The sequence below is a fragment of the Lampris incognitus genome, chromosome 19 (assembly GCF_029633865.1).
Source record: "Lampris incognitus isolate fLamInc1 chromosome 19, fLamInc1.hap2, whole genome shotgun sequence".
Taxonomy (NCBI): Eukaryota; Metazoa; Chordata; class Actinopteri; order Lampriformes; family Lampridae; genus Lampris; species Lampris incognitus.
In genome coordinates this window covers 3,884,265-3,897,470 of record NC_079229.1, presented here as the reverse complement: position 1 = coordinate 3,897,470, position 13,206 = coordinate 3,884,265, and the positions used below count along the sequence as shown (strand labels likewise).

General features: G+C 48.0%; 1 protein-coding gene across 2 annotated transcripts in view; it reads left to right on the top strand.

The window, feature by feature from the left end:
* Positions 1 to 12,648, top strand: part of slc51a (solute carrier family 51 subunit alpha) — a 17,899-nt gene extending 5,251 nt beyond the window's left edge. Inside the window, exons 2-9 of one of the 2 annotated variants that reach the window (XM_056299653.1) lie at positions 5,974 to 6,125; positions 6,382 to 6,455; positions 6,893 to 7,051; positions 10,102 to 10,213; positions 11,365 to 11,511; positions 11,800 to 11,905; positions 12,037 to 12,200; positions 12,233 to 12,648. In XM_056299653.1, coding sequence (XP_056155628.1) covers positions 5,974 to 6,125; positions 6,382 to 6,455; positions 6,893 to 7,051; positions 10,102 to 10,213; positions 11,365 to 11,511; positions 11,800 to 11,905; positions 12,037 to 12,173 — 887 coding nt within the window. In that variant the 3' untranslated portion in view covers positions 12,174 to 12,200; positions 12,233 to 12,648. Of the gene's footprint in view, positions 1 to 5,973; positions 6,126 to 6,381; positions 6,456 to 6,892; positions 7,052 to 10,101; positions 10,214 to 11,364; positions 11,512 to 11,799; positions 11,906 to 12,036 lie in introns of both variants that reach the window. The other variant, XM_056299652.1, reaches the window with a different exon arrangement.
* The last annotated feature ends 558 nt before the right edge of the window (positions 12,649 to 13,206 follow it).

The following is a 13,206-nucleotide window of genomic DNA, read 5'->3' as shown; positions in this document are numbered from 1 at the left end:
TGAATGATCCTTCAGAACCTCTACAAGTGTCATTTAAGGTCAAATACGAACACGGCTTCTACACTTTGTACGCGAGTTCTGGCAGCATGAAGTGCTTTGAGTGCGGCGACGTCGACCACAAACGCTCATCCTGCCCGCACAGGGAGCCCACAGCGGGCAGCAGTACAGGCGAGCCGCCGCCAGGAGGCGCCGCTGAGGGCGGCAGGAGATACCGCAGCCGGTGATCCGCAACCTGGTATGGAGGGAAATGTACCAACTGAGCAGGACAGCAATACTGTAAATGATGGTAATCTGAGTGGTACTGAAGCACAGGATGCGGATGTATGCAGAGACAGAGGACAGACAGAACCAGCGGGAGACAGTCACCCAGCCGAGGCTGAGAGTCAGGTCTCTGCAACAGGTGAGTCACCCTGTGAAGACGCTGGAAATGAAGATGAGGACATGTTAGAGGATGATAGCCTATCTCAGTTTGCTGATATTGTGTCGCAAGGTGATGAGCAGTCATACTCATTGAAAGAGATTAATGATTTCCTTGACGAAACCTATGGCAGACAGTCTGTGGATGTAACGAATTTCTTCTCGGATGTGGACAGGTTTGTTAGTTCTGTTATGAAAATTAGAAAAACAGCTGGATATGAAGAGCTCAGTAAGCAGAGGAGGTTCCGTCTGAAGAAGATTCTGACTAAACTCAGGAAAGAAAAGCGAGGGAAGGTTTCTTTACATGTACAAAACTGAAATATATGTGATACACAAAAGGTATTTTTCTCTCTTGGAAAGGTTTCACTGTCTTATCCTTCCTTTTCTCTCTTCTTTTAATGGACGGTTTGCGAGTAGGGAGTCTAAATATTAACGGAGGACGGGATAGAGTTAAGCGAGGTGTGGTAGCTGAGCTGATTAGAGCTAAGAACATAGACGTGCTCCCCCTACAGGAAACACACAGCTCTGCAGACAACGAGATAGAGTGGGGAATGAGTTGGGCAGGCCAGGCTTTTTTGAGCCATGGTACCAACTTTGTGCAGGTGTAGCTGTTCTCTTCTCACAGCGCCTCCTTTTAACACATGTTTTGACATGTGAAGTGGAGCAGGGCAGTATCCAGGTAGTCCAGGCAACAAGCCGAGAAATACCTTTTGTGTTTATAAATGTGTATGTTTATAATACAGGCACTGATCGCTTGAGATTGTTTAGCAAACTGAGGGATAAACTCACACAATTTAATAGTGGCTCAATCATAGTGGTGGGAGGAGACTGAAATTGCACTACACACCCTACACTTGACAGAAACTCAGAAGAGCCCCATCCACCGTCAGCTTCTTTTCTGTCCACTGTGGTCGCAGAAAACGACCTTACAGATGTTTGGAGGACACTTAATCCAACAGCTAGGCAGTACACATGGGTAAAAGCTGCGGAGGGTAGTGTGAGGGCAGCCAGGTTGGACAGGATTTACCTCAATCAAACATACAACAACAGGTTGATTAAGTCCACGATATCACCTGTGGGATTTTCAGATCACCATTTAGTAGTGGTAGATTTTTCTTTACAAGTTCAATTTCGACACTGTTCCCACTGGCACTTCGATGTGCGGCTAACGCAGGATAAAGCCTTCTGCCAGTTCTTCTCTGACTTCTGGAGTCATTGGAGGCTGAGGAGGAAGGATTTTGAGAGCTTAGCTCGATGGTGGGAGGTAGGAAAAACACAAATTAGGATTTTATGTCAGCAATACAAACAACACACTCTCGGTGTGGAGAAACTTTGTCTTGATGAATTAGAGAGAGAAATTAGGATATTAGAAGGCGAAGTAATTATTGGACATGATGGTAACAGCAGCACTTGGGAAAGTAGGAGGAAGGCTTTAGGTAGGTTCCTACATGAGAGAGCAAAGGGGGCTTTAATCAGGACCCGACTTGCCACCATCAAAGACATAGATGCTCCAACTTCTTTTTTCTTTAAACTCGAGAGGAAAATTAGAAAGAACAATGTGATGATGCACCTCACACTTCCCAGTGGGGCAATTACAACTGATCCATCAGAGATGAGGAAGTTGGCCATAGACTTCTACAGCAGCCTGTTCAGTGCGGAGACCTGTGACTCTGGCTGTGTGGGGGAGATACTGGAGGGACTGCCTCAGCTGGGTGAAACACAGGTGACTTCGCTGGAGTCCCCCATCTCCTTTGATGAGATGTCTGTGGCGGTTCAGCAGCTCAGCTGTGGCAAAGCCTCTGGAGTTGATGGACTTCCTTCAGAGTTCTACAAGACGTTTTGGACTCAAATTGGACGAGACTTACACGATGTTTTTAAAGAATGTTTGAACTCTGGAACTCTACCTTTGAGTTGTAGACGGGCTGTCCTGACACTGCTACCAAAAAAGGGAGATCTTGGCCTACTGAAAAACTGGAGGCCAGTTTCATTGTTGTGTACTGACTATAAGATCATTGCAAAATGTTTTTCAAATAGACTCAAACGGTGTATGGACACGGTTGTACATTACAGCCAGACGTACTGTGTTCCTGACCGTACAATTAAGGATAATCTTTTTTTGATACGTGACATTATTGCCATATCTAAGCTCCAGGAGCTGGATGTTGGCCTGCTTTTCTTAGATCAAGAGAAGGCTTTTGACAGGATAGATCATTGCTATCTGTTCAAAACACTTAAAGGTTTTGGTTTTGGGGATAAATTTGTTAACTGGATCAAGTTGTTGTATTCCGGAGACAGTGTTCTGTTGAAGGTAGGAGGTGGACTCAGCCGACCTGTCTCTGTTAAGAGGGGGATAAGACAGGGTTGTCCCTTATCTGGGATGCTGTACTCCCTGGCCATTGAACCACTTTTATTTCAGCTCAGGCAGGGGCTCCCAGGGCTAACCTTTTCAGGGAAGATCACCACTGCAGTTAGCTTATCAGCATACGCTGATGATGTCACGGTTTTCATAACAACCCAAAACGATGTACAATTTCTCAAGCAGAAATTGGCCTTATACGAACAAGCTTCCTCTGCAAGTCAATTGGTCAAAATCCGAGGGTCTCTTGCTGGGGGAGTGGAACAATAGAGAAAAGCCGACATTACCAGCGGGGCTGCAGTGGAATACAGAAGGGATAAAATGCCTAGGTGTCTTTCTAGGCAGTGACCGCTTCCTGAGCAAAAACTGGGAGGGTTTAACCGAGAAGGTCAGTGCCCGATTGTCTAGATGGACTTGAATCCAGCCTCAGTTGTCCTATAGGGGGAGAGTCTTGATTGTTAACAACTTGATTGCCTCGATGTTCTGGCACCGGTTTACAGTTGTAGAACCTCCGGACACGCTCATACGGGAAGTACAGAAGACGCTGGTGGACTTCTTCTGGGGAGGCTTTCACTGGACCAAGTCTGCTGTACTGTTCCTACCAGTGCTAGAAGGAGGCCAGGGCCCGATTGACCTCTGCAGTCGCATCATGGCCTTTCGCCTTCAAACTGTGCAGCGCCTTTTATACCATGACCAGCGACTTTGGAGTGAAACAGCATCTGTGCTGCTTCGGAGGGTCATGAACCTGAACTATGACAAGCACCTGTTCCTTCTGGACCTGGCTGGCATGGATTTCATGACAACACCCTTCTATCAATCTGTTATCCGCGCTTGGGGAATGGTCTTGCGCACCAAGAGGGACTACTCCCAACTCTATGGCAGTGTAGGGGAGGAACCACTGTTCCATAACCCATTGATACACTGCAGGATGCTCAGCTCTGTAAGTGTACAGAGATCCCTCATAAGAGCTGGACTTACGAAATTAGCGTGTCTCAGATCAGGAGGACAGTGGAAGACGGTGGGCATTTTGAGCCAAGAGACTGGCTTTAAATCTCTTCGTTTGATGGAGAGGTTGTTGGGAGAAGTGATCAGTGCACTTCCTGGCTTCTTCAGAGAGGCACAAGGAGCGGAGTGTGGAGAGGATCAGCCAGCTATGCTGCCTGTCTTTCCATCTTTGTCAGTCCGTGCGGCAGTGGAGGAGCAGGAAGAAGTGAAGGGGGCCATTCTGTCCTTCAAAACGCCAGAACTACATGACCTCTCAAGCACGTCACAGAAGGCCTTGTACGCAGTCACTGTAAAGGTTCCCAACAGAACATCACTAGCTGGCGTGCAGGAGTCGAGGTGGTTGAGTTTGTTGACACCAGGCCCATCCCCCAGGGGCAGCTGGAGGTCCCTGTACAAACACCCCATTGAGAAATGCACTGCGGATCTACAGTGGAGGGTGGTACACGGGGCTGTGGCTACGAACAGACATGTGGCACGCTTTGATCCTAGGGTAGGGAGTCAATGCTCTTTCTGCGATGATGAGGAAACCCTACAGCACTTATGGCTTAGATGTCCCAGGTTGGGCCCTCTTTTCTCTGTACTGCAGCGGTGGCTCAGAGGTTTAGGAGAGGTTCTTGCGGACAGCCTGTTTGTCTTTGGTCCGAGGTACATGGCAGCACAGTGCAGACGTATCACCTTGGTTAATTTTTTGATAGGACAGGCAAAAATGAGCATTTAGCTTAGCAGATGGAACAAGATGAAAGGCACAGGGTCCACAGACGCCATGCTCATGTTCAGGGGTCTAGTGGCTGCTCGGCTGAAAATAGAGTTCCGGTTTTTCAGGCTTAGTTCAAACCTAGAAGGATTTATTTCTATGTGGGGACATGGGGATGTGCTGTGCGCAGTGGAAGACCAAGTGCTTATTCTTAATCTTTGAAAAAAGGGGAACTAGGGGGAAGGTCTGTATCCTTTTGTTTTTGCTGTGTATGGTGATTGTTGTGTTTTTCCACTATGTATATGAGTTTTTGTGTTGATGTTATCTTGATGTGACTGAAGAATTGGAACATTAAAGGCTTGGTTAAAGGTCAAAGGTCTCTCCCTCTCTCTGTCTCTCCCTCCCTCTCTGTCTCTCCCTCTCTGTCTCTCCCTCTCTCTCTCCCCCTCTCTCTTCCTCTCCCTCCCTCCCTCTCTCTCTCTCACCTGTGCCCAACCACGCGCACAAATTGCACTCCAGAAAGTGCTGTTTTGTTTGTTTGTGTGTTTGTTTGTTCTCCGTTAACTCGTCGAGTTACCTCCGTGCTTGCTAGCGGCACAGGCCTGGTTTTGGTTGACCGACTCCGCTTTTGCACTGCAGTGGTTCTCCTGCAGGACGGCGCACATTTCAGAGACCAGCCGCCCCTATCGTCTGCGTCTTGTGGGGTCCGTGGCGTGGGGGCCCCTGACAGTTTCCCATGGCGGGCAAACATTAGCCACCATAACGGCGTTGTATGACTCAGCACCCAGCTCTCATAACACGGGTCCCTTTAACGTCTCTTTCAAGAGTAAACATGTGTTTTCTTTGGATAACCTTTACCCCCCTACCGCCTCTTATTCCAACCAGGGGCCTTAACTCGCCCTTACACTCTTGCCCTTTACTCTGGCCAGGCTTTAGAAACGTCCCCTTATTTTTCGCCTCCTTTCTTGAGGAACGGCGTCGTGCGTTTCTTTTTCTCTTGTGATCATGGAGCAGTTAGTTATCCCAATTTTTATTTTTGCCGCGTTACACAAAAAAGTTTATGGCACATTTCATGCACAGTCGCAACTCAAGGTGCTTTACACAAGACATAAAAAGATGCAGAATAAGGTCAAAAATGAATTAACCAGTTGAAAAAGGGATTTTGAGAAAAGAAATATTAAAAGGTGAAAACTGTCGTGGGATAAAATAGCCAGAGCCGGTTAAACAAAAAAAAAAAAAGCATAATAGGGTGGAGACGGAGTAAAACACACTCGAATTCAATCCACAAGTGCAACTATATTTTAACGGCTCGCTGGCCCGGAACAAGCAGTTTCTCCTCAGGACGAGACGCACTCGGGTACGTTTGTGGATTGTGGGTCTCCGTAACACAAAGCAGCTGCTCAAACAGCCGAACAAGACGTTACCGTACGGGATTATACCCTCTTTAAAAGACACGGCTGTTGATGACGCGTTGCGTTTTGTCCCCCTCTCTCCCCTCCAGAGTTGGACGTCTTTGGGATCATCCTGTACTCTATGCTGACCTTCATGGCAGCCGTGTCCGTGCTGGTCTACATAGAGGAGTGTGTCTACATCTATCGGAAGGTGCCCTCAAACAAGAAGAGCATCATCATATGGGTCAATGGGGCCGCACCGGTAAGACTACACCACAGCAGGGCAGGTTTTAAGGATGAAGACATCTGAAGTGCCACCTGTTAGATTTCTTCATTAATGCATAATTCGCCCAGAGATGGGCTCCTAATTAGTGGGGTTTTTTTTTAAATCCCTTCAATCAGCTAGCCTATTCCTCGTTACAATGCACACTGGATGGCTCCAAAGTAACAAGAAAAATATGGACATTCATTAACTTATTCTCTCTCTCTCTCTCTCTCTCTCTCTCTCTCACTCTCAGGTGATAGGCACCATGTCGTGTATGGGGATGTGGGTTCCCAGAGCCACCATGTTTACTGACATGACCTCTGCCTGGTGGGTCCCGCTCCACCTTCATCGCTCTCTCTCTCTCTCTCTCTCTCTCTCTCTCTCTCTTCATGATCCTCACTGTGCTGTGTATTGTTTTAGTCCGGAGGCCCTGTAACGACAGAGCAGAGGGCAAGAAAATCTATACTGTGAAACATGGCGTGAGCGGTGCTGGGAACAGTAATATCATTGTGGGGAAAAGTCATAGCTCTCTTTGTCTCTACTTACAACGTGTTTGGTATTCTCACCCCACGCATTTCCTCTCACACTCAACTCCCTCCATTATTTTCTTTTAATCTCTCCACCCTTCTCTCTCCTTCCATTTGTTTCTTCTCCTCCCTTCTTCTCTTCTCTCTGTCTCAATACCGCTGTGATTCAACCCCCCCCCCCATCCCCAAACACCCAACGTCCCTTCGCCTTCACCGATCCGTCCGTTTCGGCCACAGCTACTTCGCCATCGTGGTGTTCAAGTTCCTGATCCTGATGCTGGAGGAGGTGGGCGGCGATGAGGCGTTCCTGCGACGGGCGGGGAAACACAAGTTGAGGATCAGCACGGGGCCCTGCTGCTGCTGCTGCCCCTGCCTGCCACACGTGGCTATCACACGGTACAGTAGTGGGGGGGGGGGGCTGTCGTTCATAAAATAGAGAGCAAGGTCGACAGCCTCAAAACTACTACCCATTTTTGCATATTTGCTTCAATACTGAGTGAGCAGTGTGGAGGAATCCTAATGAGAAAGTGTGAACGAGGGCGTCCGGGTGGCGTGGCGGTCTATTCCGTTGCCTACCAACACGGGGATCACCGGTTCGAATCCCCGTGTTACCTCCGGCTTGGTCGGGCGTCCCTACAGACACAATTGGCCGTGTCTGCGGGTGGGAAACCGGATGTGGATATGTGTCCTGGTCGCTGCACTAGCGCCTCCTCTGGTTGGTCGGGGTGCCTATTCGGGGGGGGGGGGGATAATGTGAGCCTCCCACTTGCTACGTCCCCCTGGCGAAACTCACTCAATGTCAGCTGAAAAGAAGCGGCTGGCGACTCCACATGTGTCAGAGGAGGCATGTGGTAGTCTGCAGCCCTCCCTGGATCAGCATATGGGGTGGAGCAGAGACCGGGACAGCTCGGAAGAGTGGAGTAATTGGCCAGATACAATTGGGGAGAACAAGGGGGGGGGGGGGATCCATAAGGGAAAAAAAAGTGTGAACGATCCTGCAGAAGTAACTCTTGCAGATAAAGTGGAGGAGAACTTCGACTGCTAGCTTGCTTCTAGGGTAGAAGACACGTTCAGGCTACAGACAATCAATAAATGTGCGGGTCAGTCATGTTAGATATGACTTGAATGTTGCATACGACCTGCCGTGTTATGATGCAACGCGGAGAAATGGGCTTTTTCTCGGCGTGCATAGGTTCAATGCACCCCTGGTCAGTCATCGCACAGGAAGGCCACGATGTGTTTGAAAGTTCAATGTACACAACTCGCTTTTCGTACTCCCTACTGGCTCAAACTCTTCAATGACCCCTGTGTCAAGTTTGAAATGTACCTTTTCTTTGTGGTTTAAAAAAAAAGTTGTTTGTTAAACCTGGACGTTGTGTTTGTAGGCACCACACAACTCTTGACTTGAGGGAACAACACAAAGATGTAGTTATTTTGCAAAGCTGTGGTTCAGCAACTGGTACAGTTTGGTCAGTCTGACAAGCATTTCCCCTGCGCCACCGGGAATCTGCACAAACGTCCCGAGCAAACCTGCACTTTTCACACCGTTATCACAGTTTGAGTCGTACTTTAAGTATACATTGATTTCTACTCAATGATCCAAGGCCTGTTTATTTTCGATAGCATCATAGGCTATGTTCAGACTGCGGACCCTTCATGTTAAAAGCTGATTACAATACATGTTTTCATTGCTCTCATTTTTTTTAATGTGACCCGTATCTGATCTGCATGTACAGACATCCATCCTGAAATGACTCACCAATTCATGTTTTGTGACTGCACTCAGTCTTTTCACTTGTTATTTTTTGAAGCGCTGGTCCATTGTGATATATGCCCTCGAGCAGGCCCACAACGGCTGGGCCCCTGCAAAGGCCCAATGAATGCCCCCCTCAAACTCTGCTTTACTAATAGCAATGCATACGCATTCTCTCTCTCTCTCCTACTTAACACCTGGAAACTGACACACACACACACACACACACACACACACACACACACACACACACACACACCATAACAGAACTCTCTGTCACACTTAAACGCACCAAAAGTTGGGGCGTTGAGCATGGTGGTCTATTCCGTTGCCTATCAACACAGGGATCGGAGGTTCGAATCCCCGTGTTACCTCCGGCTTGGTCGGGCGTCCCTACCGACACACTTGGCTGTGTCTGCAGTGGGAAGCCGGATGTGGGTATGTGTCCTGGTCATTGCACTAGCGCCTCCTCTGATCTATCGGGGCGCCTGTTCGGGGGGGGGGAGGGGGAACTGGGGGTAATAGCGTGGTCCTCCCTCGTGCTACGTCCCCCTGGTGAAACTCCTCACGGTCAGGTGTAAAGAAGCGGCTGGTGACTCCACGTGTATGGGAGGAGGCATGTGGTAGTCTGCAGCCCTCCCCGGATCGGCAGAGGGGGTGGAGCAGCGACCAGGACGGCTCGGAAGAGTGGGGTAATTGGCTGGATGCAAAGTCCTTTATAATGTCTTTAAAGTCCACCAGTTTAGCAAGTTTACACTCGATAGCAAGTCTTGCCATTATCATTGCTTATATTTAGGATGAACTTGATTTATTGCTGGCCTCCATGGCCCCCCCTGGCGGCTGGGCCCTAGAAAGTTCCCCCCTTCTCCCCCCCTTATGGGTGGCCCTGCCTTGGGTTTTGGTTGAATAGAGGCGCCTCCCTGAACAATGTCTAAACAGTGATTTTTGCCATAATCGTGCACCCACTTGCACCCTACACGTGATAACGGCATCTTCTCTGACCTCATTCAACCAACAGCGATGGCTCGATGGAAGACAAGCTGACGTGCTGATACAAGCCTGCCCGTCCTGCCGATCCGTGCCACAGAGAGCAATGCAAAATGAGCTTAAACTCCAACTTCGCTATACAGAGTCGACTTGCATGGCCACAGATATTTATCTGATCTAAGGCAGCATTTTAAAAACGGCCAGAGATGGGATTACGAGAATGCATTTTTGATTTGCATTGTTTTTTTGTTTGTGTGTTCATTCGAACGTGTCACATTTGAGAAAATAGCGGGAATTGGGTCAGATTCGAAGCAGTCTGAAGGTCCCAAGTTTTTTTTAGAAAAACAATGTTCGAGGATCATAATGTGCCGAACCATGTCTCATCCAACCCAGACTGAAACGACGTGTAGTATTAAGAGTTATTACCGCTGTAATGGGAAAACACCAGCTTATACAGGTTCTGCTGTAACCTTTGTATTTTTCCATTACACCGCATGTTCATGTCGGTATAAATCCACCCTTGGGCTGTGGAGCCAATGAAGAGGTTATTATTTTCATTACTCTTATCATGGCTCTGCCATATCTGTGACACTGTTTTTGATGCGAGCTAAGCACCAGAAGTGGAAACCTCAATGGTGGCTATCTCCGTTCTTTGTGTCGTCATTGGACATCATTTAATATTGTCTTTCCTCTGTGTGAACCACAGGCGCTCACTGTTCCTGCTGAAACTGGGCTCCTTCCAGTTCGCTCTGCTGAAGATTGTTTTCACCGTCCTCTCCATTGTCCTGTGGACCAACGGAAACTTTGACGTGGCCGATGTGAGTTAAATGACAGCCACGCCTTATCGTTTTCACACATGTCGAAAGTCATACATGCACACTTTCAGAAGAGCAGGATAAGCGGTTTGGATGATGGATGGATGGAACATAACGCTGGCATTACTGGTATTATTACTGGCATTAAATTCAGCTGGTGCATAATGGAATTAAGACGTGCATGACTGCCATGAAAAAATAATTTGCTTTCCTTTGTAATGGTAAAACACCAACTATGGTATTCACCTCTACAGTCTGTACGGTCTTCTTCGCAGTCCAGGTGAAACAAAGTTCCGAAGCTGAAATCCAACTGGTTGCAGAATGAACACCATTTCTGCACAGGAATAAAGCCAAAGTTAAATTACAGGATAAATGCGGGTTTGCGGGTGCCACGTATAATTTCTACCTAAACGCAGACCTTTTCGTTCATCGGCTTGAACAACTACAACAAATCAAAGCGGAGATGCATCTCATGCGACTCAAGCATGTTCCTCCTGCAAATGTGCCATTATCCTCCAGCAGACAGGACGTGTACATCCAAATAGAAAAGCAGTGGATACCGGCACAAACAGCACTGAACACAAGTTGGCTGGGTGCCAAGATAATATCAAGCAAGACAAACGACTATGGGCGGCACGGTAGTGCAGTGGTTAGCGTGGTCACCTCACAGCAAGAAGGTCCTGGGTTCGAGCCCCAGGGGTAGTCCAACCTTGGGGGTGGTCCTCTGTGTGGAGTTTGCATGTTCCCCCCGTGTCTGTGTGGGTTTCCTCCGGGGGCTCCGGTTTCCTCCCACAGTCCAAAGACGTGTAGGTCAGGTGACTCGGCCGTACTAAACTGTCCCTAGGTGTGAATGTGTGTGTGTGTGGGTTAGGGTTGGCCTGTCCAGGGTGTCTCCCCGCCTGCCGCCCAGTGACTGCTGGGATAGGCTCCAGCATCCCCGCGAGCCTGAGAGCAGGGTAGGCGGTTTGCATAATGGATGGCTGGATGGATAACACTGGCATGCCCCTTGGGTTTAGCTGACGTTGAGGTGGGAGTTTCATCACGTCAGGAGATCACAAGCACCCAAAATGAAACCTGTCTGCCGTTCTTGCAAGTCTCTCGTGGTTTTACTCATTCTTTCGTGCTCTCCGGGGTGTAATTGTGTTGTTTTTCAGATGGAAATTACTGGTGCCGCGATCTGGATTAACCCATTTGTGGGCATCTTGACAATCATTGCCTTGTGGCCCGTAGCCATCATGTTTATGCACCTGAGGACCACCCTGCGCAGCCTGAAGATCATCCCCAAGTACGCAATGTACCAGGTATGCCGAGGGAGACGCGTCAAATAAACACAGCGTAGCAGCACATGACTTATGTGCTAGTGTAATGGAAGAGGTCAACACCTATTTACACACTGCTACGTGATGCACAGCAACCAGCATGGCTCTATATGAGCCGATGCAAGTAAACATCCACTTCAAACACTGTATCAGACTCAGGGCTCTTATAACATTTTTACAGGATTTTCCAGTGTAAAATTGTGTGTGTGTGTGTGTGTGTGTGTGTGTTTGTGTGTGTGTGTGTGTGTGTGTGTGTGTGTGTGTGCGCAGTTGGTGCTTGTCCTGTCTCAGCTGCAGGCAGCCATCATCAACATCCTGGCCATGAATGGAACAATCGGCTGCGCTCCGCCCTACTCTTCCCAAGCACGGGGATACTGTAAGTCCCTGAAGCGTATTCGTTCCCTTGATTATACCGCCCCATCTACTGAAATATCACGTGGCTCATGCTCCTCCTCGTCTCTTACGCTCACGCTGATCTCCCGCCGTTATCCCTCCCTCTCTCCTCAGTGATAAGTCAACAGTTGTTGATTCTTGAGATGTTCATCATCACACTGGTGACCCGCCTGCTGTATCGCAGACAGTACGACCCGTTACCCAAGGATGAGCTCGACAGCAAGATGGTCCCGGTGCAGGAGGACATATGAGAAGTGTGTGTGTGTGTGTGTGTGTGTGTGTGTGTGTGTGTGTGTGTGTGTGTGTGTGTTTGGCTGTCTGTCATGGGCACATATGTGAAATAAATAGCTTCAAGCATGTGAGTTTTACATATGTAGTAGAGATCATAAGGGAAAATATTTGGAGTGAATTAATCCACTCGGTTACTTGTGGTTGTTTTTTTATGGGTCGTGGCCATGGGTTTGTTGCCATTCTCCAAAACTGTACAAAATATTGGAGTGACAGGCCACAGCCATCATGCACCTTTTGCATGTGCGGTTGAACAAGATTGATGTAACTTGTTTTGCTCCTCCTTGTAGTTTTGTCCACGAGGCTCATTTGTAGCTTGTCAAACTGTGGTCTGGATGTAAGGTTGAATGTATATTTCTCGCATATTTGCGCTTTGAAACTGTATTGTTGTTACCAATTCGTACAGTGTTAATATTTCAAAAAACATGCTCCGCCAAAGTTTCAGATTTTAATTTGTGTCATTTCATTTTTAGCCTCAAACCTGCAATGATGCAGAACTGGGGCGAAAGAGTGATTTTCAGTTTTCCCTCACGTTTGCATCTTATGGACCCCACCAGCGGTATCGGGATTGTCCAAATGTTTCCAAACGTCTAAAACCCAAAGTTTCAGATGTGACCCCCCCTTCCCCCCCGGTGCTATAAACGTACTCGAGAGTCGCACTCATCTATTGAACAAAAGAGAGTCCTGGGTTTCCAGCTGTTGTTGGAGAGCTGGCTGGACTTCCTGTTTGCCACTAAATTTAGGAACTTTTGCCAAATCATCATCCAGATTGACAAGACCGCCATCACAGTACCGCAGTTAGAAAAGATACACGTGTGTATGTATCCGCCAAGTAATAACAAGACATTCATAAGTACCATGTGAATGAGTTAAGTAGCGCGGTACCCCCAACTGCACCCACAATTATTCAGTGTACTATGTATTTCCCCAGGATTTAGTCATCCTTATACTAGTTATTCTTACGCTTGCATCAAGCCGGTCTTTCCTTAAATGAAA